This window comes from Schistocerca gregaria, chromosome 3 (assembly GCF_023897955.1).
Source record: "Schistocerca gregaria isolate iqSchGreg1 chromosome 3, iqSchGreg1.2, whole genome shotgun sequence".
Taxonomy (NCBI): Eukaryota; Metazoa; Arthropoda; class Insecta; order Orthoptera; family Acrididae; genus Schistocerca; species Schistocerca gregaria.
The window spans coordinates 581,302,866-581,325,342 of record NC_064922.1 but is presented as its reverse complement, the minus strand read 5'-3'; the positions used below and the strand labels follow the sequence as shown (position 1 = coordinate 581,325,342).

The 22,477-nt window shown below is 39.6% G+C and overlaps 1 protein-coding gene across 1 annotated transcript in view; it reads right to left on the bottom strand.

Annotated features, from left to right (window-relative positions):
* The window catches only part of LOC126354568 (uncharacterized), a 1,114,027-nt gene that overhangs the window by 373,544 nt on the left and 718,006 nt on the right, over positions 1 to 22,477 (bottom strand). Inside the window, exons 11-12 of the mRNA XM_050004313.1 lie at positions 17,977 to 18,328; positions 11,831 to 12,017 (exon numbers count right to left, since the gene is read on the bottom strand). Coding sequence (XP_049860270.1) covers positions 11,831 to 12,017; positions 17,977 to 18,328 — 539 coding nt within the window. The remainder of the gene's footprint in view (positions 1 to 11,830; positions 12,018 to 17,976; positions 18,329 to 22,477) is intronic.

Sequence of the window (22,477 nt, the reverse complement as noted above, 5' to 3'; positions counted from 1 at the left end):
GGTTGAGAGTGGCCCACACTCAGTAGCACTGTTCTACTTTAGCTACCCTGGTACAGAATTATCAGTTAACTGGACTCATTACCATTAATTTTATCTGACACCGCCTCATAAATGCTGATATAATTTTACATTTTATACGTGTGGGGGGGAATTGTCATTCTATCTAAGTCTTAGTGCATGTCTTTTGTCAGTCTGTGTTCTGTAGCCTAGTGCTTTTAGGCTGGGGGTTCTAATGTGTTGCAGCATGGCTGGCTCATCCCTTTTTGTTCTTGTGATCAGCCAGCCTCTCTTGTTTTTAATCCCTTCTACCTGTTTGTTGCGCCTCTCCGTGGTTTTCTCATCTTACTTTGTCCATTGTAGTATTTGTTGCCCTTCTGTAGTTCTTGTAGTTTTCTTTTCTCGAGGTTTTGTGAGTGGCCTTGTTTTATAGGAACAAGAGACCATTGACCAAGCAGTTTGCTCCCCCCCCCCCCCCTTCCCACTCTTAAACCAACCATCCATATAAAGTATATTTGATAGGAAGGAAAAAACTTCCGTGCTTTGTCTATTATCCTCAGTCAAAACATCCTAGTATCAGTTAATCTGTACTTCAGAAACTTTGACAATGTTAATTCTTTACTTTGATAGTGCTGGCATCATTTACAAAGAATTTGTGCCTCCATAGAATTGTAAAGAAGCCAGGGGAAGGTTTAAATGCTTGCTTGCTTGCACCTAGTGCATAGCCAGTTAAAATTATGATTTTATAAGAACCCAAAATTCTACCATTATTAAATTAAAAAGCGATCAAGTGATGATCGCTGCATGTCATTAGATAAATCTCAGGTTTTTATGCCTTCTTTGATAGGATATGCCGAGTGCCATGCGTTCTTGTACTAACCAGAAACATTAGTTTTACCTTCAGTGCTGAATTCTCTTTGTAAAGGTCAAAAGATTTAAGTTTTGACTTGAATAATGTCTAATCTGATTGTGCTAGTAGCTTCCAGAATGTTATCTTTGCTTTAGTGATTATGCATATTAACAGTTTGCATAAAAAAAGAATATCTTTTCTGTTCAGTTCCCAAAACCAAAAAGAAAAAAATACCTTTTAGTTTGTTTTTTAAAAAATGGAATCACATCTGACGACAACCCTAAATTGATGATGTTGCTTGACCATATGCTAATTTAAATATTTTTTTAAATGCACATACAAAAATTAATGTGGACCACTCTTTATATGTGATGTGGTGTTGAGTCACATAAAAAATATTACAATCCTATTAGTGCTCTAACCATCTCCAACTCAAAAGGAATAAATAAAAAAATCAGAGCTAGTGTTCAGATGTGTTTGAATTCTTAAGGGACCAAACTGCTGAGGTCATTGGTCCCCAGACTTGCACACTACTTAAACTAACTTATGCTAAGAACCACACACACACACACACACACACACACACACACCATGCCTGAGGGAGGACTTGAACCTCGGACGGGAGGGCCTGCGCACTCCGTGACATGGCGCTTCTAACAGCACAGCTCAGAGCAAATCTTATCATAAAAAAATAAAAATCAAAAATAAATAAAAATCAAAATAAAAAAAGACTTTTTCTCTTTTCAGGTGTTGATTTCTAACTTGCACTCAGCTGTTTTAAACTTAATTCACAAAATATTTTACAGATTAGACACTCACATCAACATCTGAGATTATAGTTCATGTCCAACCCCTTCTGTCTGAGTTGGAGTCCTTTTCTTTACCACCCCCCATCTGGGCCCATTCACGTACACCTCCATGGTGTATACCTAGGACGCAGATTCAGCTGGACATTTTGCATGACCTTGGGAGTCAGTTCCTCCTCAGTTCTAGAGGTGTCCCAGGGCTGCGTCCTAGGTATACACCATGGAGGTGTACGTGAATGGGCCCAGATGAGGGGTGGTAAAGAAAAGGACTCCAGCTCAGACAGAAGGGGTTGGACATGAACTATAATCACAATCCCTTAACTGGGCTGCCGATCTGGAAGATGAACCACCATGGTTGTGAAAAGGTGATGGCAATTTGGATGTTCAGGAGAGCTATGAATGTGTGCAACACAATTGGTGAGCAGTTGTCAGCACCTGATCTACAATAGAGGTATCCTAGTCTCCACCAATACACCAACCATCGGACCCATCCCAAAAGCTCCTGTCACTATCCGAAGACTGCAGTGGTGCACTGGGCCTCACAACCACAATGCTGACGGTGCCGCTGAATCATAAGACTCCAGGCAGAACTGAACAAGGGCTTTGTAGAGCCACAACAGTGTAGAGTGATCTGCACCCCAGTTGGTGTTGTTCAGACAGTGGAGGGCACTGAGTTGCTGCCAGCACTTCTGCTTAAGCTGACAAAGATGAGGAAGCCAAGTCAACTGAGCATCAAAAACCAGTCCTCAGAACTGATATGTCCCCATTACAGTGAGTGGCTCATCATCATAGTGAAGTTCTGATTCTAGATGAACGGTACAACACTGACAGAAGTGCATGACACACAACTTCATGGCAGAAAACTGGAAGCCGTGGGTTTGAGCCCATGACCATGTCTTGTGGATGGCTCCCTGTAGGTGCTGCTCAGCACACCAGTGCTGGAGCAACAGGAGGAAATGCAAGTCATTGGATGGCCCTACAGCTGCTGCTAGACCTTTAATGACTACTAAAAATAATGAGACACTCAATATTCAGCCCTGTGGGACTCCATTCTCCTGGATATGGTGGGAACTACAGGAGGCACTAACTTGGACACAGAAAGTATGGAGCGACAGGTAAAAACGCTGTTCAGATGGCAGACTCGAGGGACACTAAGTTATCAGCAGTAGAGCGACCCTTGCAGAATCACCTTGGCATGGAGCCAGTAGGCCCGGGACTCCTGGAGCCAACACAACCACCGACTCAGCAGGCGTTCTAGCAGCCTACAAAAAACATTGGTGAGGCTGATGGGCCAATAGCTATCCACATAAAGCGGGTTTTTACCAGGTTTGAGCACTGGAATGACACCGCTCGCTCGCCACTGCGCCAGGAAAACACCATCACTCCAGATGCGGTTGAAGATGGACATTGCATGTAGTCCAATGAGAAATGTTTAATCACCTGAGTGTGGATGCAATCTGGCCTGGGAGCTGTGTCGGGAAAATGTGCAAGGGCGAGGAGGAGCTCCCACTCAGTTAATGCAGCATTATAAGGTTCACTGTGGTGTGTAGTGAACGAGAGGAGTTTCCCTCCCATCCACTGTTTGAAGGTATGAAAGGCGATGGGATAATTCTCCGATGTAGAGGCACTACCATAGGGCTCGGCAAAGTACTCTGCAATTGTGTTTGCGTCGGTAGATATCTCTTCATTGTTGGATGTACAAGGAACACCTGTTGAGGTCTGGTACTTGAATACACATTGGATCTTCTACAAGACTTGCGAATGCGAGGTATGTGACCCAATGGTGGAGACATACCTCTCCCAACACTCCTGTTTCCATATTTTTATGAGCTGGTGAACAAGGGCACGGAGCCGTTTAAAAGCTATTACTTGCTCCAGTGACAGGTGCCACTTACATCGCTGTAGAGCTCACCTACGCTCTTTAGTAGTCTCAGCGATTTCCGGCGACCATTAAGGCATTGTATTTCCCTGGGGAACCCTGAGAAATGAGGGAACACACGTTTTGCAGCATAAACGATCGTTGCGAGGGAGATTCAATGGTGGCAACAGATATGAAGGCTTCCCAGTCTGCCTTGTTTGAAGCCCATCTGAGTATGCATCCATGGGAATGACAGGAAGATGGGGACGTGGTCACTTCCACTCGTGTCACTGTGGGGTATCCAGTGATAGATGGGAGAAGTTCTGGGCTGCAAACTGATAAATAAATGGCCTTGTGAGTACCGTGAGCCACACTAAACTGTGTTGGCAGCTTCAGTATTGAAGAGGGAGAGGTTGAGTTGAGATAGTAAATTCTAGACATCTCTACCTCAGAAAGTAAACATGGTGCCACCGCCAAGGGGTTATGGGCATTAAAATCTTCCAAAAGTAAGAAAGATTTATGGAGTTGATTAATTGGTGCAGTCAATATGTTCAATTATATGCCACCATTTAGATGAAAATATAGATTTCGGGCTGCACTCAGCCCTTGTGAGGCAAACTGAGGAGCTACTCAATTGAGAAGTAGCGCCTCTGGTATTGTAAACTGACATGGCTGGGAGAGCAGTGTGCTGACCACATGTCCTTCCATACTCGCATCGCATGATGCCTATTGGCTGAGGACGATACGATGGCCAGACGGAGTTCAGTTTTCTTTTTATAGATTGCAGATGGCTACTTCCTGCAAAATGAGATTTTCACTTTGCAGCAGGGTGTCCACTGATATGGAACTTCCTGGCAGATTAAAACAGTGCCGGACTGAGACTTGAACTCGGGACCTTTGCCTTTCATGGGCAAGTGGTCTACCAACTGAGATACACAAGCATGACTCACGACCTGCCCTGTGTTGACACCTAAGAGTCAACTGCTGCCACTGACTGAGTACCTGGGCAATAGATCTCCATTGGGTCTGACGGCCCGGTGACATCTGGGTCCTTGGAGGGCGTCAGAATCAGTGGCGTAGCATGAGGGGAGACTTTTAGACTTAGTCTCCCCTCTATTTGTGCTTAAAAAAGATGCAACAGTAATTCATAACAAAAATATTAATAAATTTCTACTAAGAGCACTAAATGTGCGAAGACATCAGTTTTGTAGCCCGCCGCCGCCGCACCCGTATCTGCCTGCTTGAGACTCGACTGCTCCCAGTCTCTGCCTCCCTTCCCTTACCTGGCTGTGTGTGCCTGCGCTTTAGTGGCATTCTCGGCTCCCCTCCACTTTCCCTCTTCCACAAAGGCCGGTGCGCTGCACTTGCTAGCAGTAGCAGGTATCGAGACTAGTCTCTGCCGCTTCTATGCTGGCTTTTAACACGGAAGTGAACAGTCACGCCGTTTGTGTTCGTAGTCATTCTTGTGTGATTTTAGTGCATATTTTCGTTGTGTCGCCAACATGAGTGAGCCATCAACTGAACACCTTATAGAATTTTCATTAAAAACGCCTTTTTCTACATTAACGCACGAAAAATAGTATGAACTGAAGGACAAACGACCTACTTCTATACTCAGTGTAGTTTTAAGTGAAGCTACACAAAAACACACTTTTCAGACAGCCTGGTGTGAAAAGTATGCTTGGCTGACTGTGACTGCAGTTAATAACAGATTATATTGTTATATATGTCTTCTGTTTGGTGGTGAAAAGGAATGATGCAATGAGGGCATTTGTACAATAAAGAACTTTGACAAAAGAGCACAAAAGCATCAGATATCAAAATGTCACTTGCAGAACAAAGAATCATTTCAGTTATTGGGCAGAAGTAGAATTCAGCACCCCATTTCTGGAGCCGCTCGTCTGACACCAATAAAATACAACAAACAAGTTGCATCCAGCAGAATAGTATTGGCTCATCATCTTCAGGCAATTTTATTTCTTTGTTGAACAAGAACTAGCCTTTTGCAGCCATCGAGAAGACGAGTCCTCCAGCAACAAAGGTAACTATCTGGAATTTTTGGAGTTACTAGATCAAAGAGAGCAGTTAATCTGAGACCATCTGTCATCATCTTCAACTTTTAAAGGAACTTCTCCAGATATACAGAATGATGTAATAGAAATGATAACTCTGGCAGTTAATGAGACAATAAAATCTGAAATTCAGAACTGCAATTTCATTTCAATTCAGTTTGATGAAACATTAGATGTGTCATGCAAGAGTCAAATGAGTATAATATTCAGGTACTGTATTGCAACAAAATTGAGGAAAGATTCATTGGATTTTACGATGTTTCTGGAGATAAAACTGCTGAAGGTTTGTCAAACATTATTCATGCAGTATTGAAATAATGGAATGTGGAAGGAAAAGTGGTTAGTCAAATATATGATGGCGCTTCAGTAACGGCGGGCAGAGAAAGAGAACTACAACAATTGGTGAAGCAGTTCTGTCCCTATGCACTGTTTATTCATTGTTACGCACGCCACCTGAATTTGGTACTGTTACATGCCTCCAAAATCATATAACAAGTACACATGTTTGTAAGTGATCTCGCTGCATTCCATTCGTTTTTCAGCAAATTGTCAAAATAAACTGTATTGCTAACTGAGAAAAGATTTTAAACTGCCACATGCAAGCAACACTGGCTGGAAATTTCGTTCCAGGGCAGTTTCAAGAACATCTAGTCATTTCTCAGGGCTATATAGTGTTTTTAATTATATATTTGACAATACAGACTCTCAGTGGGACCCAGAATCTTTGAGCTGTGCTGTGGGAATGAAACGATGGATGGATGATCCTACATTTGTCCACTTGCTTTGCTTCTACCGAGGGTGCTTTGTTTATGTTGATCATCTCTTTAATGTTCTTCAGTCAAAATGTGTCAGTATAACTGCTTGCCACGATGAAATAAGAACTGTTTTGAGAAACTTACAACAATTGAGAACGGAAACATTCGTTGATGAATGCATTAAATGCAGCTTGTGTTTGAATGGCAACTTCTCATTCTGTGACATCAAAAGACATCTCTCAGGGCACTAACTAACGAGATACTAGATTTGCAAGTTGTTCAGACGAAAAGGTGGTTTCAAGACTTCCCCAAATTCAGTTTGTTGAACTTTTGAACGAAAAGTGTTTCCCGAACTATCAAAAAGAATTCTCTAAGTTGAAACTGCTTCAATTATTAGAATAGTGCCCTTTTTTTCAAACAAGAACAACTTGAAAATGAACTGCGTGACATAAGCGCTGATGAGAAAAAACACTTATTTCGAAGAATCCCCTTGAAGTACATTGTCAACAATGATTTAGACTCTGTTTATGAAGAAACAATGAAGTTCCTGCATTTGGTTTTGACCCTACCCGCAACTACAGCACGCAGTAAATGAAGCACGAGTGCTCTTAAATGAGTGAAGAATTATTTAAGGAATTCGATATCCAACATCTGGCTGTCGTGTTTGTGCACATTAGCAATAGAAATACACTAGTTTGAGAGCTATCCAGTGACCAGATCGTTGTAGACCGAGTTATAGACTTATTCGTGGAGGGTGGTGGTGGTAGTAGTAGTAGTAGTAGTAGTAGTAGTAGTAGTAGTAGTAGTTGTTGTTGTTTTATTTGATGCATTTTGTTTCATTTGTTTAAATTGTTGTTTACTGTACTATTTTGTCTCCCTATAATAACTGCAGAGTCTCCCCAACCTTTACAGCTGCCTGTGGCCACTTCCGCCACTGGTGGGTGTCCTCTTTCCCACTGGTAGGAACTTGGAAAGGGAGTGACCCCAAGAGATCCCTTCCTAGCAAGAGGAGCCAAAGAAGACTGATGCTTCTCCAGTTGAGAAGTGGGGACGGATGACCCCAATGGCTGGAGAGGTATTGCTTCTGAAGTACGTGGTGCAGGAGCAACAGGGATAGGAATGCCTCCCACCATCTACAGGGTAGGTGTAGTCTTGCGGCCCTGAAGCCCAACTATAAATGGTTGTACTGATGGGGCTGGAACTGTTGTTGTAGCTGTGGCATAAGAGGACGTCAAGTGCACAGGATGTAGCCTTTCAGATTTCCTCTTAGCCTCAGTGTAGGTCAGTTGGTCCAGGGTCTTGTATTCCATGATTTTTCCTTCCTTTCTGGAGAATCCAGCAGTCTGGCGAGCAAGGGGAACGGTGCTTGCTCTGCAGTTAACACAGATGGGAGGCAGGGAAAATGGAGTATTGGGATGTGATGGACATCCACAATCGTGACATGCGACGCCTGATTTACAGCAAGAAGACATATGTCTGAACTTCCAGCACTTAAAGTACTACATTGGGGGAGAGATATATGGCTTTACATTGCATTGGTATACCATCACCTTTACTTTCTCAGTTAATGTGTCACCATCGAAGGCCAAGATGAAGGCACTGGTGGCAATCTCATTATCCTGTGAGCCCCTATGAACACAACTGTGGCAATTTGATTATCCTGCAAACCCCTATGGATGAACCGAATGAAATAAACACCTCGTCCACTCTAAGTTGGCACACACCTAGTCACTGGACTGTAAAAAAGGTCCCTGTGGACTATAATACCCTGGCATGGGGAAACAGAAACATCTCCCTCCTTGTCACAGGCAATTAATGCCCATGACTGGGCACAGGACTGATCCAGATCACATTTTGGACAATCCCTCCAGCTCCCTAAACTTGCCCTCTAAATGCTCTATCAAAACCTGAGGGTTCATCGACATTAAGGATTCACCATCAGCTCTTATGCATATGAGGTACTGGGACAAATAAGGTTTGCTTCTATCCTTAGCCTGGCTTTCCTCCCATGGTGTAGCCAGGGCAAGGAACAATTTGGTATTCGTACTTCCTTGCATTAAATAGCAGGATGGCTGTTGCCGGGAGTCCTGATGCTCCAGGCAGACAGACATCTACTCCTTGGCATACGCAGGGAGTTAACGGCGCAGGCATCAGCAGAGCGATCACTGTGCAGTCAGGGTACATGGCAACCTCATCACAACACACTGGCTACCGCGGTGGATGTCAGGTGCAATCAAGTCCATTATCAACATCGGCGCAGAAAACAACACTGCACAGTGGATGGAGGAAACACACCCAGGAAGGTGTCCTCACCCAATGGCTGAAGAATGAGCAGAGCTGCACATCCATGATGATTAAGTGTGCTAAAAGCCACAGTGCAGGATGGACACAAGACACTACATTAGGCACCCTTCCCCAGCTGACTTGTTCTTTGGAAGAATTCTGAAGAATGGAGGTCAAATGCTATAGGGAACCATCACAGAAAGGCTGAAACATTTCAGACTCCCTTTATTTGCCTCTTATGGCAGGCAGGAATAACTCAGGCCTATTTTAACACCCAATCCCGCAGGGGGGAACAAACCATATGGTATGTGCTAATAATCAAAGCAATTTTCTACATTTAGGTGTAGTTCTCCCACTAGTATTGGGTTGGAGCACAAGTTCGTACCTTTTTCCATAAGTTTAAAGAATACATCAGATATACATAGCAGACTTTAGTTTCCAGTAATTTATTCTCCTTCACAATTGACAATGGTCTGCCAATGATGGCCTAGCTTTTCAATTCTATGACTGTAGAAACCACTTCGTTCTGGAAAGGAAATTCCTTGAAGGATGCTCAATAAAGAGTGGAAGACATGAAAATATGAGGGTGCAAGATTAGGGGAATTATGTGAGTGTCTTATGATTTCCAACCCAATTCTCAAATAGTGTTTTTTGTCAGTCTAGCAAAATGCAGACGGGCATTTTTGTGAAGTAGCAGCAATTCCCACAGTCTTCCTGCCCATTGCTCTTGGACTGTGTCTGCAAGATGTCTCAGTTGCTGACAATAGATATCGGCAGTGATGGTTACAACTCAGAGAAGCAGTTTGTAGTAAACCAAATCATCGCTGTTCCATCAGATGCATAACACTATCTTTTGTGAATGCATGCATGTCTTTTTATGGGCAGTTGCTGCTTTCTTTGGGCTCAACCATTCCTTTCTTCTACTTATGTTAGCATAAAGACACCATTTCTTATCACCATATAGGAATGGTCAGTGTTGTTCATGAACCAATGTACGATGAGCAAGCAGAGATGCACATACGGCCACCAATCGATTTCTGTGAGTTTGGCTTAGAGCATGAGGTACCCAATTTTCAAACCTTTCCCATTGTGTGCAACCATCGCACAATGGTGGCTGATGCAAATTATTCTGGATCTATGGATTTAAACGGTCTTCATCGAACTCCAAAGGTCTTCTTGAATGTACATAATCACTAAAGTCGAAATGATCCTCTCAAAATTAAAAAACCAATATTTTTGCTGTGCCCTGTCCAATGGCATTATTGCCATACATAGTACAAATGTTTCTTGGTGCATCTACTGCAGTCACCCCTCTACTGAAGTCAAACAGAAGAATATGTCAGAAACGTTCAAAATTTCTAAATTTGGCACTAGATTTTCTATGTCCACAGCTCCACACACTATCTCCATATGACAAAATGACAACATGTAAACTCAATTAGTAACTATGATGATGTAAATAAAATAGAAAGAAACTTCCACATGGGAAAAATATATTAAAAACAACGATTCCAAGACTTACCAAGCAGGAAAGCGCCGGCAGACAGGCACAATGAAAAAAACACACAAACACACACACAGAATTACTAGCTTTCGCAACCGATGGTTGCTTCTTCAGCAAGGAGAGGGAAAGACGAAAGGAAGTGGGTTTTAAGGGAGAGGGTAAGGAGTCAAGGAGTCATTCCAATCCCGGGAGCGGAAAGACTTCCCTTGGGGGGAAAAAAAAGGACAGGTGTACAAAAAGGCTTCCCTTGGGGGGGAAAGACTTGTTGTACAAGTGTACACCTGTCCTTTTTTTCCCCCCAAGGGAAGTCTTTCCGCTCCCGGGATTGGAATGACTCCTTGACTCCTTACCCTCTCCCTTAAAACCCACTTCCTTTCGTCTTTCCCTCTCCTTGCTGAAGAAGCAACCATCGGTTGCGAAAGCTTGTAATTCTGTGTGTGTGTTTTGTTCATTGTGCCTGTCTGCCGGCGCTTTCCCGCTTGGTAAGTCTTGGAATCTTTGTTTTTAATACAATTAGTAACTATTAATTACAAATAAAAACTGACAATCAATAAATCAACCCATAGCAACTGGAACATCAAAATGCAACAAACTTATGCCCCAACCTAATATTTTATGGCCCTCTATGAAGGTCTTCTTTCTGTCTGCCAACAGTAGCCAGGTCTGTCTTCTGTGTTCTCATCCCACCCCATCTGCAACTACCATGAATTAAACATCAGAACACATCCCTGTTTGCAACTGTGGTATCTGCAATACCAACTTCTTCCAGATTTTTCCCCTTCAACAATCATACGGAGGAAAAAAAAAAAAAAAAAAAGCAAACAGTTGCTTCACAGAAATTTAATTTCTTTACTGATTTCAGGCACTTAGTACTGTGCCCTTCTTCAAAATGATATGCCTATTGCAACATTTGTGAGTCTCAACAAAAAGAATACAGCAAAATGCCTAACAAATATATACAGGAGCAGTAAGTAATACAATACTGAATCAATTAATACAATAAGTTTTGTATTACTTACTGCTCCTTTATTGTTGACACTCGCAAATAATGATAGGTATAACCTTCTGAAGAAGGGCACCAAGTGCCCAAAACCAATGGTTGCTTGTTATTTCATTATATACAACTACAGTTGTTGAAGATGGATGAAATACTAATCTCTCTCAATAGTCAGGAAATTTTTCTGATGATGGCCCCATTAGGGCAGTGTAATTAATGATGCATGTACACAAACGCACACACGCACGCGCACACACTTATTTGTTGCAATTTAAAGCCACTAACAATAAAAGGAAAAGGAAGAATAGCCAAATGCATAAACCGGGTAACTATCACCCTTCCCTTTCTTGCCCAAGTTGTTGTATTATACAACATCTGAAATTAGTTACTGTGTGAATGACAAGTATTAAGAATTTAAATTCAACAGAAAATGCATGCAGTAACATTCAGAAGACAAACATAAGTAGCTGGAACATGGAAGTTTCTGATATGCACAACTTATGAGGAACTACCACAAAGTTACAATCTGGCAAAAGCCAAGAAAGAACCTAAAACTACTAGAAATTGTCTAGCAACATTTAGATAATTAGACATAAAAGCATTACACATACATAAGAAAAATTTTTCCACTGGTGAAATATGTACATAAGTTAAGTATATAAAAAAAGTCATGGTGTTAAATACTTCATATGAACTCTTCTTTCTCACCGTCAGCAGCTGAGGAAGATACTGCCGGAACATCAGACTGTGCAGACTGTTGACTGTTAAGACGTACTGCTTCCTCAACCTCCACTTGTGTAACAGGCTGTGTTGCGACACGTGATTCTCCAGCCCACAAGCGCCGTCTTTCTCTGTACCGAGATACTCCCGAATTCCCAGCACGGCTCGCATCCTCCTGTAGCATCCAAGATTGTACAGAACATCAGACACAAACTTCCTTGTATTGACAATGGGACTCCAAACAAATGTACATATGGCAAAGGGACTGAGTTGACAATGTAATCAGTAGACAAGTCAAGGTGTATATTCTGGAAGACTGAAATGTGCAACAGTAACACCTAAATGGGGAATACGGGTGGTACTTATACACATATCTTCCTCCTTCCCCCATTTCCAAACATGTGAGACACTAGTTTATAACAGAATATGTAGCCACTTATCTGACAATAACCTCTTAAAAACTGTTCAGTTTGTCTTCTGTAAATGATCCTCTACGGAGAAAACAATATTTCATCTAATGAACTGAGCTCTGATGGAATTAGAAAGAAATCCGGCTCTAGCGGCCTTTTGTGCTTAGAAGTCAAAACATTTGATTCTGTAGATCAGTGATTCCCAGACTATGCCCCACAATGCCCACGACACTGTGTCACAATTCTACTATAATTTTTCAAAATCTTTCACTGCTAAACATTGGGCAGTACTGTTGAAGGGTAGGAAAGCTGAAGGCTTTTGACTATTTTATGCAGCACAACAAACAAGTAGTGGGCAAAACACACACACACACACACACACACACACACACAGAGAGAGAGAGAGAGAGAGAGAGAGAGAGAGAGAGAGAGAGAGAGAGAGAGAGAGAGAGAGAGAGAGAGAGAGAGAGAGAGAGAGAGAGAGAGAGAGAGAGAGAGAGAGAGAGAGAGATACATAGCTGCAAGAACTGCCAGCAGCACATCGGCAGTATGCTGGCATGCTGGCAAAGGACAGACACATTGGCCATGACATGACCATTCGCAAACAAAAAATAAAATGTGGAAGCTCTTAATGCTGAAATAATGGTTCTAAGTTTCATTTCCTTGAGTCAACATGTTTATTAACAACACAAGTCACTGATAAAAATATATTCAGAACTTCATTGCATTATCTCCCTATGTCCTAACAAATCTGTTGCAAGTTGCAAGTGGTGTTATGCAAGAAAGGAAAAGCGCTTATGTTACGCAGTTCATTTTCAAGTTGTTCTTGTTTGAAAAAAAAAGGGCACTATTCTAATAATTGAAGCAGTTTCAACTTAGAGAATTCTTTTTGATAGTTCGGGAAACACTTTTCGTTCAAAAGTTCAACAAACTGAATTTGGGGAAGTCTTGAAACCACCTTTTCGTCTGAACAACTTGCAAATCCAGTATCTCGTTAGTTAGTGCCCTGAGAGATGTCTTTTGATGTCACAGAATGATAAGTTGCCATTCAAACACAAGCTGCATTTAATGCATTCATCAACGAATGTTTCCGTTCTTAATTGTTGTAAGTTTCTCAAAACAGTTCTTATTTCATCGTGGCAAGCAGTTATACTGACACATTTTGACTGAAGAACATTAAAGAGATGATCAACATAAACAAAGCACCCTCGGTAGAAGCAAAGCAAGTGGACAAACGTAGGATCATCCATCCATCCATCGTTTCATTCCCACAGCACAGCTCAAAGATTCTGGGTCCCACTGAGTGTCTGTATCGTCAAATATATGCTGTAAAGTATGCTGGTACTCTAACACAATCTTTGGATTTATAACATTGAAAAGAGAAGGGATATCCATCAACATTTACTTGATAGTAGTGTGTGCATGGTTAGAGCACTGGCAGATAGGAAAAGACACAGGTAAGGAAAAGGAAAACAATAAGTAAAGACAGTAAATGTCAAATTCAAATAGATGCTATCTTCCAGTTTTTCAACTCAGTGTCCAAACTATTTAAAAGTTATAATTTCTTTAAAATTTTTCAGTGAAAAACTAAAATGGCTTAAAATATACTACTGAAGTTTAAACTGATTCTACAGTAGGGGAGTGTCTGTATTTTACAGTGCCTGTATAGCTCAATGCTATGTCACAGACGTTGCTGACAACTGACACGTATATTAAATTATGAAATGCACTAGTGACATATGAAAATTTGCACCAGACCCGGAATCTGATATCCGGGTTCGAGTCCCAGGCCAACACAAATTTTTAGCAGTTGTACAATTCTATTCACAATTTATGAATAGATTTCATAAACTGAGTCTCTGACAAAAATAAAAAAAAATCTGTGTTCTCTAAATAGGAGGTTGTATGCCTGTAGTATCCTCTAAATAAGTCTTTTTCAGGTTCTTTTCCTGTTTTATGATTTTTGATTCATTTTATTTTCAAAAACGATTAATTAGAAATAAAATACTCAAAATAAGAAAGCTTCATTTAAATGTTCAAACTACAATATATATGCTATACCCTTGAAACATTAAATGATACCATGAGAACAAATTTTTTACTGGTTGTAATAGCATTATGAACTTGTTAATCGAGTCACTCTTGTTTCTCGTACATTATCTTCGAATTCATTTGTCTCAATCAGCTTTGCTTGCAAGGCATTTTTATCCTTAATTTTGACAATGTTTTCTCCTAGTTTTCACTAGTTTTGTTCACGTCTGCCTAACTGTCATTGTCTAAATTTGATGTTACTGATCATTTTAATTACTTGGGCTCCTACCATAATTTCTTGATGGGTCTCACAACATTCAATTTACTGAATACATTTTGTTTCCATTTTCTTCTTATATTTCAATCTTTCTTTTATTCACTGAAATTTATTCTTCTAATTTTGTATTCAATACAGTAGAACTGTGGTTCATTTCATTATTCATGTTCACGATCGCATCACTCACTCTTAGCATCACATTATTCAAATACAACATATATTTTAGTTGTTTCTTCCCTTAAATTTTGAACAGAGTTACTACCTGTGCTACTTTAGCTCTCTCTTCTGATGGGAATCTATTAGGGTATAGAGACCTACACTATGTGACCAAAAGTATATGGACACCTGGCTGAAAATGACTTACAAGTATGTGTCGGTACTGTTGGAATTCAATATGGTGTTGGTACACCATTAGCCTAGATGACAGCTTCCATTCTCACAGGCATACATTTAATCAAGTGCTGCAAGGTTTCTTGGGGAATGGCAGCCCATTCCTCACAGAGTACTGCACTGAGGAGAGGTATTGGAGAGGTATTGATGTCGGTTGGTGAGGTCGGGCACAAAGTCGGCGTTCCAAAACATACTAAAGGTGTTCTTTAGGATTCAGGTCAGGACACTGTGCAGGCCAATCCATTACAGGGTTGTTGTTGTTGTTGTTGTTGTTGTTGTTGTGTAACTACTCTACCAGAGGCCGTGCATTATGAACAGGTACTCAATTATGTTGAAAGATGCAATGGCCACCCACAAATTGCTCTTCAACAATGGGAAGCAAGAAGGTACTTGAAACATCAATGTAACCTATTCTGTCATGTGCCACACAAAACAACAAGGTTGCAAGACCTCTCCATGGAAAATACGACCACACCGTAACACCACTGCCTCTGCATTTTACTGTTGGAACTACACATGCTGGAAGATGATGTTCACCGAGCATTCGCCATACCCGCACCCTGCCATCGGATTGCGACATTGTGCATTATGATTCGTCACTCCACTGAACGTTTTCTCACTGTTCAATCGTCCAATGTTTACGCTCCTTACACCAAGCAAGGTGTCGTTTGGCATGATGATGATGATGATGATGATGATGATGATGATGGAGCCACTCACAAAAATGTGCCATAACAAGTAAAATATATCTTCAACTAAAATCAGTGTTTCAGTTTGGAGATGATGATAAAGCAAATAATAAAGAATATTAAGAAAAGTGATAAAGGGTTCTAAACTCTAAAATTTTATTGTCGCTCTGGGGGGGGGGGGGGGGGGGGGTGTCTACAGTTATCATTAATCCAAATTCTAAAACCTTTACAGCATTTTATTTGGTGAAATAATTTCAGGAAACCATGTTAAGTAATTCTGTTTTAGTGGTGCTATCATCCAAACACTGTCATTGCTCGTCACTACATACTTTACATATGACCAGAATTCCAACAGATTTCGAAACAATGTTTTGTCGACAAAATTGTTGAAAGCATTTTGCATTAAAGAAATCATTATGATTTGGAGATTCTATGAGATAATTTAGTGATTATATGGCCACAAAATAGGCACTGAACTATCTGATGGGAGAGATGAACTGGTCTGCCTCATACTGAAAACGGTTCATATTGTAGCAAGTGAGAAGTTTCCTGAAATGCAAACAGTTTATACAAATATGGCACCTACTGGATTCACATTTCAAGTCAGTCCAAATGGTTGAGACATGACACACTCATGCTGTTTAATCTTTGCCACAGTCATCTGTAACAAACACTCCTAGTCTACACTTTTTCTTGTGCTTGCTTATTGTATATATTATCATTCATGGCAGTCAACTCCCAAAACTCCTGGTAATGCACACTATTAGAATGTTTAAACAAAAATCCTATTCAAAAATCATATGTAACTCACATCAGAACACTCCCAAAAAGATAAGCACTATATTTTATTCAATAAATAATTTATCAACAGATAATGTATGCTCACATTCCTGAATTATATGGCAGAATCTCCAAGGAGTAAAAAGATGTGCCATATCCCCAACTTAAGCCCTCATAAATGCGACATACATAATAGCAACCCAACAGTCGTACAACCTGTGCCTGTTAAACACGAACAATAATTCCAAACAGTTTTTCATTTAACCCTGGAATTTTTCAAAAATATGAAAACAATATGGTTACATAATAAACTCCAGCAACTTAATGGAACACAAATGCAACGAATAACCGAGAGACATTAATGAAAATATCACAAATTTGTATTATAAAATGACAAATGCAGAGTTACAGATATTTCCAGAATATTTAGAAATTATAGGAAATTGTACGAGCATCAAGATAGTGTTAGTGGACAATGAAACAGGTGCAATTATATACTCAGTTATTCAAAAAAGCTGCCTTAATGAATTATTGCCAACTTGCTACAATAATTATTTGAGTGTGGTATTAAGCAGCCCAAACAATGTATTCATCATACTCTTAAGCATCCAGTCTGAAGTAACAATAAAAACATCTAACGCTGATGGTCCTAGTATCGCTTTCCGCATCCTTTTCTCTTTTTAAAAACAAAAACTCTCACAAAAGGCTTAGAGATTGGGATCTGACCAGAGGTGTACGTGGCAGGCTAACAGTAGGCATTTGCTCACAAAAAGTGATAAATACAGGTTCAAGATGGCTCAAATTTTGAATAGTAACTTCACCACATGCTGAACCATATAGTCCGCAAAAAATAAGCACTCTGACAGAATATTATCACAGAAATAACCACATGATTTTGGGAAGTTTTAGAACATTCCATCAGCCTTTTATTTTATCATTTAAAAACATCACTGTGCATTAAAAAATAATAATAAATAATAAATTAGTTTTCTCAGGAGCACTGTCTTTTGCAAATCTTAACTGTAGCAATATTATATTTTACAAATGTGTGGCAAAGAACATCAAACATCATAGTCAGACTTTTAGTGTCTCATTAGAGGTACTGTCAAAGCACACATGAACTTTTACTTTGAAGAATCTTTGTTATTTCCCTGGTTACAGAATAAGGCCTTCGAAAAATTTTAATTGTCATAAATTTTCTTCTTACTATTTCTTCTGTATGGGAAATGTCTCACATTTTATACTGCAATGGGCATTAAATGTAATTAGATTCTCCAGTTACAACTCATTTTGTATCATACCCTTCCTTCCTGAAATTATTTTTCATAATATAGACTACTGCTGAAAAACAAGAGTACAGAATTAAAACACTTCTGTGAATTTCAGCGTCATGTAAGTGTCAGGCCCTAATGAATCATTTGCTGAAATGTCTCTTTTTCAATACCATATCTCAGAGAACTGCTGAAAAACTACACCAAGTTAAATGCATTTAAATATCACTGCAACTGTATCTTGTTTATTTAATAAATGGATATATTTTTTTAAAAAACTGTTTACCTGCTTTCTTGCAAACAACGATGCCATGGCAGACACACTGCAGCTTTTTGTCAGAGAAGCTCCTTCGCTGCTCATCTTTTCTTCATTTTCCTCTGCTACTTTACTATTCTGTCTTCCTTCCATAGTGGGTGAAGGTGAGAGAGTATGTTGTAAATGCTTGTCACTTTCGGTAGCTGGAGAAGGGGTACTTGCAAGAGTGTCATCTAGAGAGTCAGGTACAGATGTATCTGCACTTGGGCTTTCATCTGTACTGCTGCTCACTTTATCCCCATTTACCTGTACTAACTCATTTGGTCTGGATGATGGACTCCTTCCTGCCAGACTTCTGTGGAAATCATGGGCAGATGCCAACCTGTGAGAAAGTTAAACAAAATATTACATGGTAAATATATGCAACAAAAGATGTAACAGGTGTTCTGACTTTCAGGCCTTTTTCATAGCAAGCTCATGCTGAGATCAGAACATACATGTAACACTGTTACAAAAAACATCTCAAATATTAAAAGTTACTGCACCCCCCCCCCCCCTCTCTCTCTCTTTCTCTCTCTCTCTCTCTCTCTCTCTCTCTCTCTCTCTCTCTCTCTCTCTCTCTCTCAGTGTGTGTGTGTGTGTGTGTGTGTGTGTGTGTGTGTGTGTGTGTGTGTGTGTGTGTGTTTATACCTTCTCTAAATTATCAGTTCACTCCAAAGTCTTCAGCCATAACAGGAAGTGACCCACTTGTAATAAGTTGTTAGGTTACAACACAAACAACACAATGTTGCCAGAAGTAACGACCTCAACAACTTCAGAGCACAAACTTGTTAGCTTCACTAGTTTTGCTTATCACATATTTGTGCATACTTGCACAAAATGCTGGACAGACAGAGGCAATGTAAACAAATACAGGTGACTGCCCCCACCACACAGGCTGCTTCCACAGAGGTGAACAGAGCAGAGCAGTCAACAGCTGCCAGCACTGGCAGCTGGAGCAGAGCAGGCTGGGCCAGTGCGTCATGCAGAAGATGGAAGTGAGCTAAAATTAGACTTGGCAGGCAACCCAAGCAGCTAAACAAATCTCAGCACTTTTGGCAGAGGAGCAGCAAAATTTTCATCTAAACTGAATCTAAGTAATTTCCTATGATCACTTTACAAATTAATGCTGAACAATGGAAATATCTAAAACACCATCTCTGTACTTAATATCTATCTTTTTTTTGCAGTCACGTAATTTCTGTAATAAGTCTTAAGATAAGTTCACGTCCGAGACATCTTTCAAATTTAGTGCTACAGTTACTTTAAGTACCTTCTGGCTGGATCATCTGAAAGAGACATCAAATTATAGGCTGTCAAGTACTTCAAAAGAGACAACTGCTATTGATGTATTTTCTCTGAAATTATGCTTCCACTGAAACCATGCATAATAAATAAATAAATAAAGCTCACTGAAAGCAGAAAGAAATCAGAATGCTGACACTGCAAAATTTTGCATCTGCATCCAATTAAGCTTTAGTAAACTGGCATTTACTTTGCACATACATTTGATGCCTATAGAATAATGATTCCAAAACATCTGAATTTCTAGTTAAGTGACTGAAACTTCTTGAGCAAGGCTTATGATGATTTTATCTGCACAGTAAAACATTGTCAGGATGGAATTAATTAATTCTACATACTCTTCCATTACATAAAGCCACAAAACTATCATGAGTCAGACCACCATTTATTCTATCACTTATTTTCATTCTTTCTGTTTTCATAATGAGTATCTTCTCACCATGATCTCAGCTTCATAATTATTGTCCTGATACTTTATGTATTTTCACTGTCATTGCCTTTCATTTGTCCCAGTTAAAATACATGCACCTTCCATCATGAATGTTTGTTACTACTTTCTCAATAACTTTATAACAATGTATATACAAATCTTTAACATTTAATTGTTCAATGTGACAAACTTATGATAAGAAGTAAGCAGTGAGAATTGAGAACATTAACTCTAGCAATACCGATATATTTTCCATAATGTGTACTACCAAGAGAGTACCTCATGCCCACCACATGCAGTTCCACACACCTGCCTGCCTGCCCATGCGCATGCTCGTGCACGTGCACGCGCGCACATAAAGTAATTGTTGTTAACCTTTGTTAACAAAATACTTTTTAAATAGGTATCAATAGTGACATAAGTAGGATGTGGAACCTGAAAACATTTTGTAGCATAATCTTAGCAATACCAACACATTCTCCATAACTTGTACACTGAGTGGTGTGGTTCATTATGATCGAAATAAAAAATTTTAAGAACTACAATTTTCATTAACTGTTGTTAACCTTCACCCGCAACATACTTTTTAAAGATTTATAGATGTGTAAGAAGGGTCCTAAATCTGAAAACATGAATATGACATTTGTTATGAAAAATCACATCGATGGTTAAGATTTAAATTTTTGGGTTAAGTTTCACCAAAAAGTTTAAATAATTATAGACCTGGTCTAAGAAACAATTAAACTCAATATCTTTTTCAATTTAAGACAAAGTTCATCACAAGATTATGACTTTTGTAAAAGATGGACAGAAAGGGCACCACCATCCCCTCTTCAGATTGCAAGTGCCGATACAGGGTTATTCAAAGTGATGAAGACACATTCAAGTAACTGTAAGAAATGTTTGTATTGAGGTAAGGTATTATATGGTTGTGTGTACGGAAGCAGCAACTCAAACAGTGTTTTTTTTTTTTTTTTAAGCTACGGTGACCTCCATGAACATGGCTGCTAGGCCAATGGCACAATGGAGTTCTGCAAGAGGAGTCTGGCACCACAGTGCATCAGAACTTCTGGGGCTCATTTACCAAGGTTCCACCTTTAAAAAGACAAAAATCAGAGTTTTGCAACTGACATCTCAGGAACTGTCTGAATGGATCAAGGAAACGTTCTTTAGAAGTCCACAAAAGTCAACACCTCATACCAGTTGGGACCTAGGAATTCCAAACCCAACTGTTTGGATAGCACTGAAAAACTCCTTTCAAAGGAAACCGTATCTGATTCATGATGATGTTTTGGTTTTGTGAGGCGCTCAACTGCACGCTTATCAATGCCCGTACAAACTTCCAACCTTTGCTCAGTCTAATTTCACCACTTTCATGAATGACGTATCTGATTCAGCTGCTCCAAGCCATTACATATGGTGAGAGACATTTATGCAAATAGTTCTAAATTGATATGCGATTGCGAACTCATGCTTCCACAACTTCATTCATGCAAACTTCCACTTCCACTGGTCTAGCAGTCTTGTTGCTGTATATCATAGTAACAAAAAAATCTTCTTGAGTTGCTGTTTCCACACTTATAACCATATAATACCTTACCTCAGTAAAAACATTTTTTGCAGCCACTTGAAAGTATCTAGATCATTCTGAATAAGCCTGTACATTCTGAGACATAGATAAGAAACTAAATACAGAAGGAGGTGCATTTTATATACAACTGTTTCTAACATCAGAGCAACATTTCAGCACAGAATCTGTAAATGGTAAGATGCAACATATATGACTCTGAAGATTCATGATCATGTATGAATCTTCATTTAATCACTGCACTCTGTAGCCCAAACATCAACCACAGTGATGACAAAGACTAGTGAAGCATATACCACACGAGGCAAAGACTTATTTCTAGATGAAAAGGTAATGAATGGTCACTGTACATTTAGGATTCCTACAAGCTTATTGAATAATTTCATTCTATCATGCTTTAATGCAAGCTCTTTTGCACAGAAGGAAACAAACCATGCTTTCTGTTACAAGTTCAGCTTTTATTAACCTCCACTACTCAGTGGGTTGTTACCTTTGCCCCTAAATTATGTTCATTCTATCCTTATTACATATGTATACTGGTTAGTTTAACAATGAAATAACAATGACTAACCAACATTCATACAAGAATTAATAGTATCTATTACTAGTATTAGTTGGACAGACCCGGGGTAGGTGTAATTTAGACCGTAAAACACAGTTCTTGCATATAACATTTGTGTGTTTACAAATAACAACATTTTTAAAACCAGGATCCATTACAAAAAAATATTAACATGTCATTGAATAACTGAATAAAAAGATATTGCATGTCTCTATTCGAAGAAGTGACAATAGTTCAGATGACAGTTTTTGATAGATTTACAAGGTGACTAAGTTTATTGTTTGAATAGTTAGACCTCTGTCTTCTCTGGAAGCAGTAAGTCCTTTAAAGTAATTAGAACATTTTGTTTATTCAAAATACTTTTTTCTGGAAACTCATGGACTCTCTAAATCCCATTTAAATTTCACATGGTCCTATTCTGAATTCCATTCCACTTTCCTTGAAGTGGATCTCAAGGCCAGCTACCCACTTCTGACCACATTAAACTGACCAACAAGCAACACTACTTACATTTTGACAGTAGTCATACTTTCCGTATCATATGTTCCCTACCATACAGCCTTGGCATTTGAAGTAAACTTATTTGTTTGGATGCTGACTCCTTACA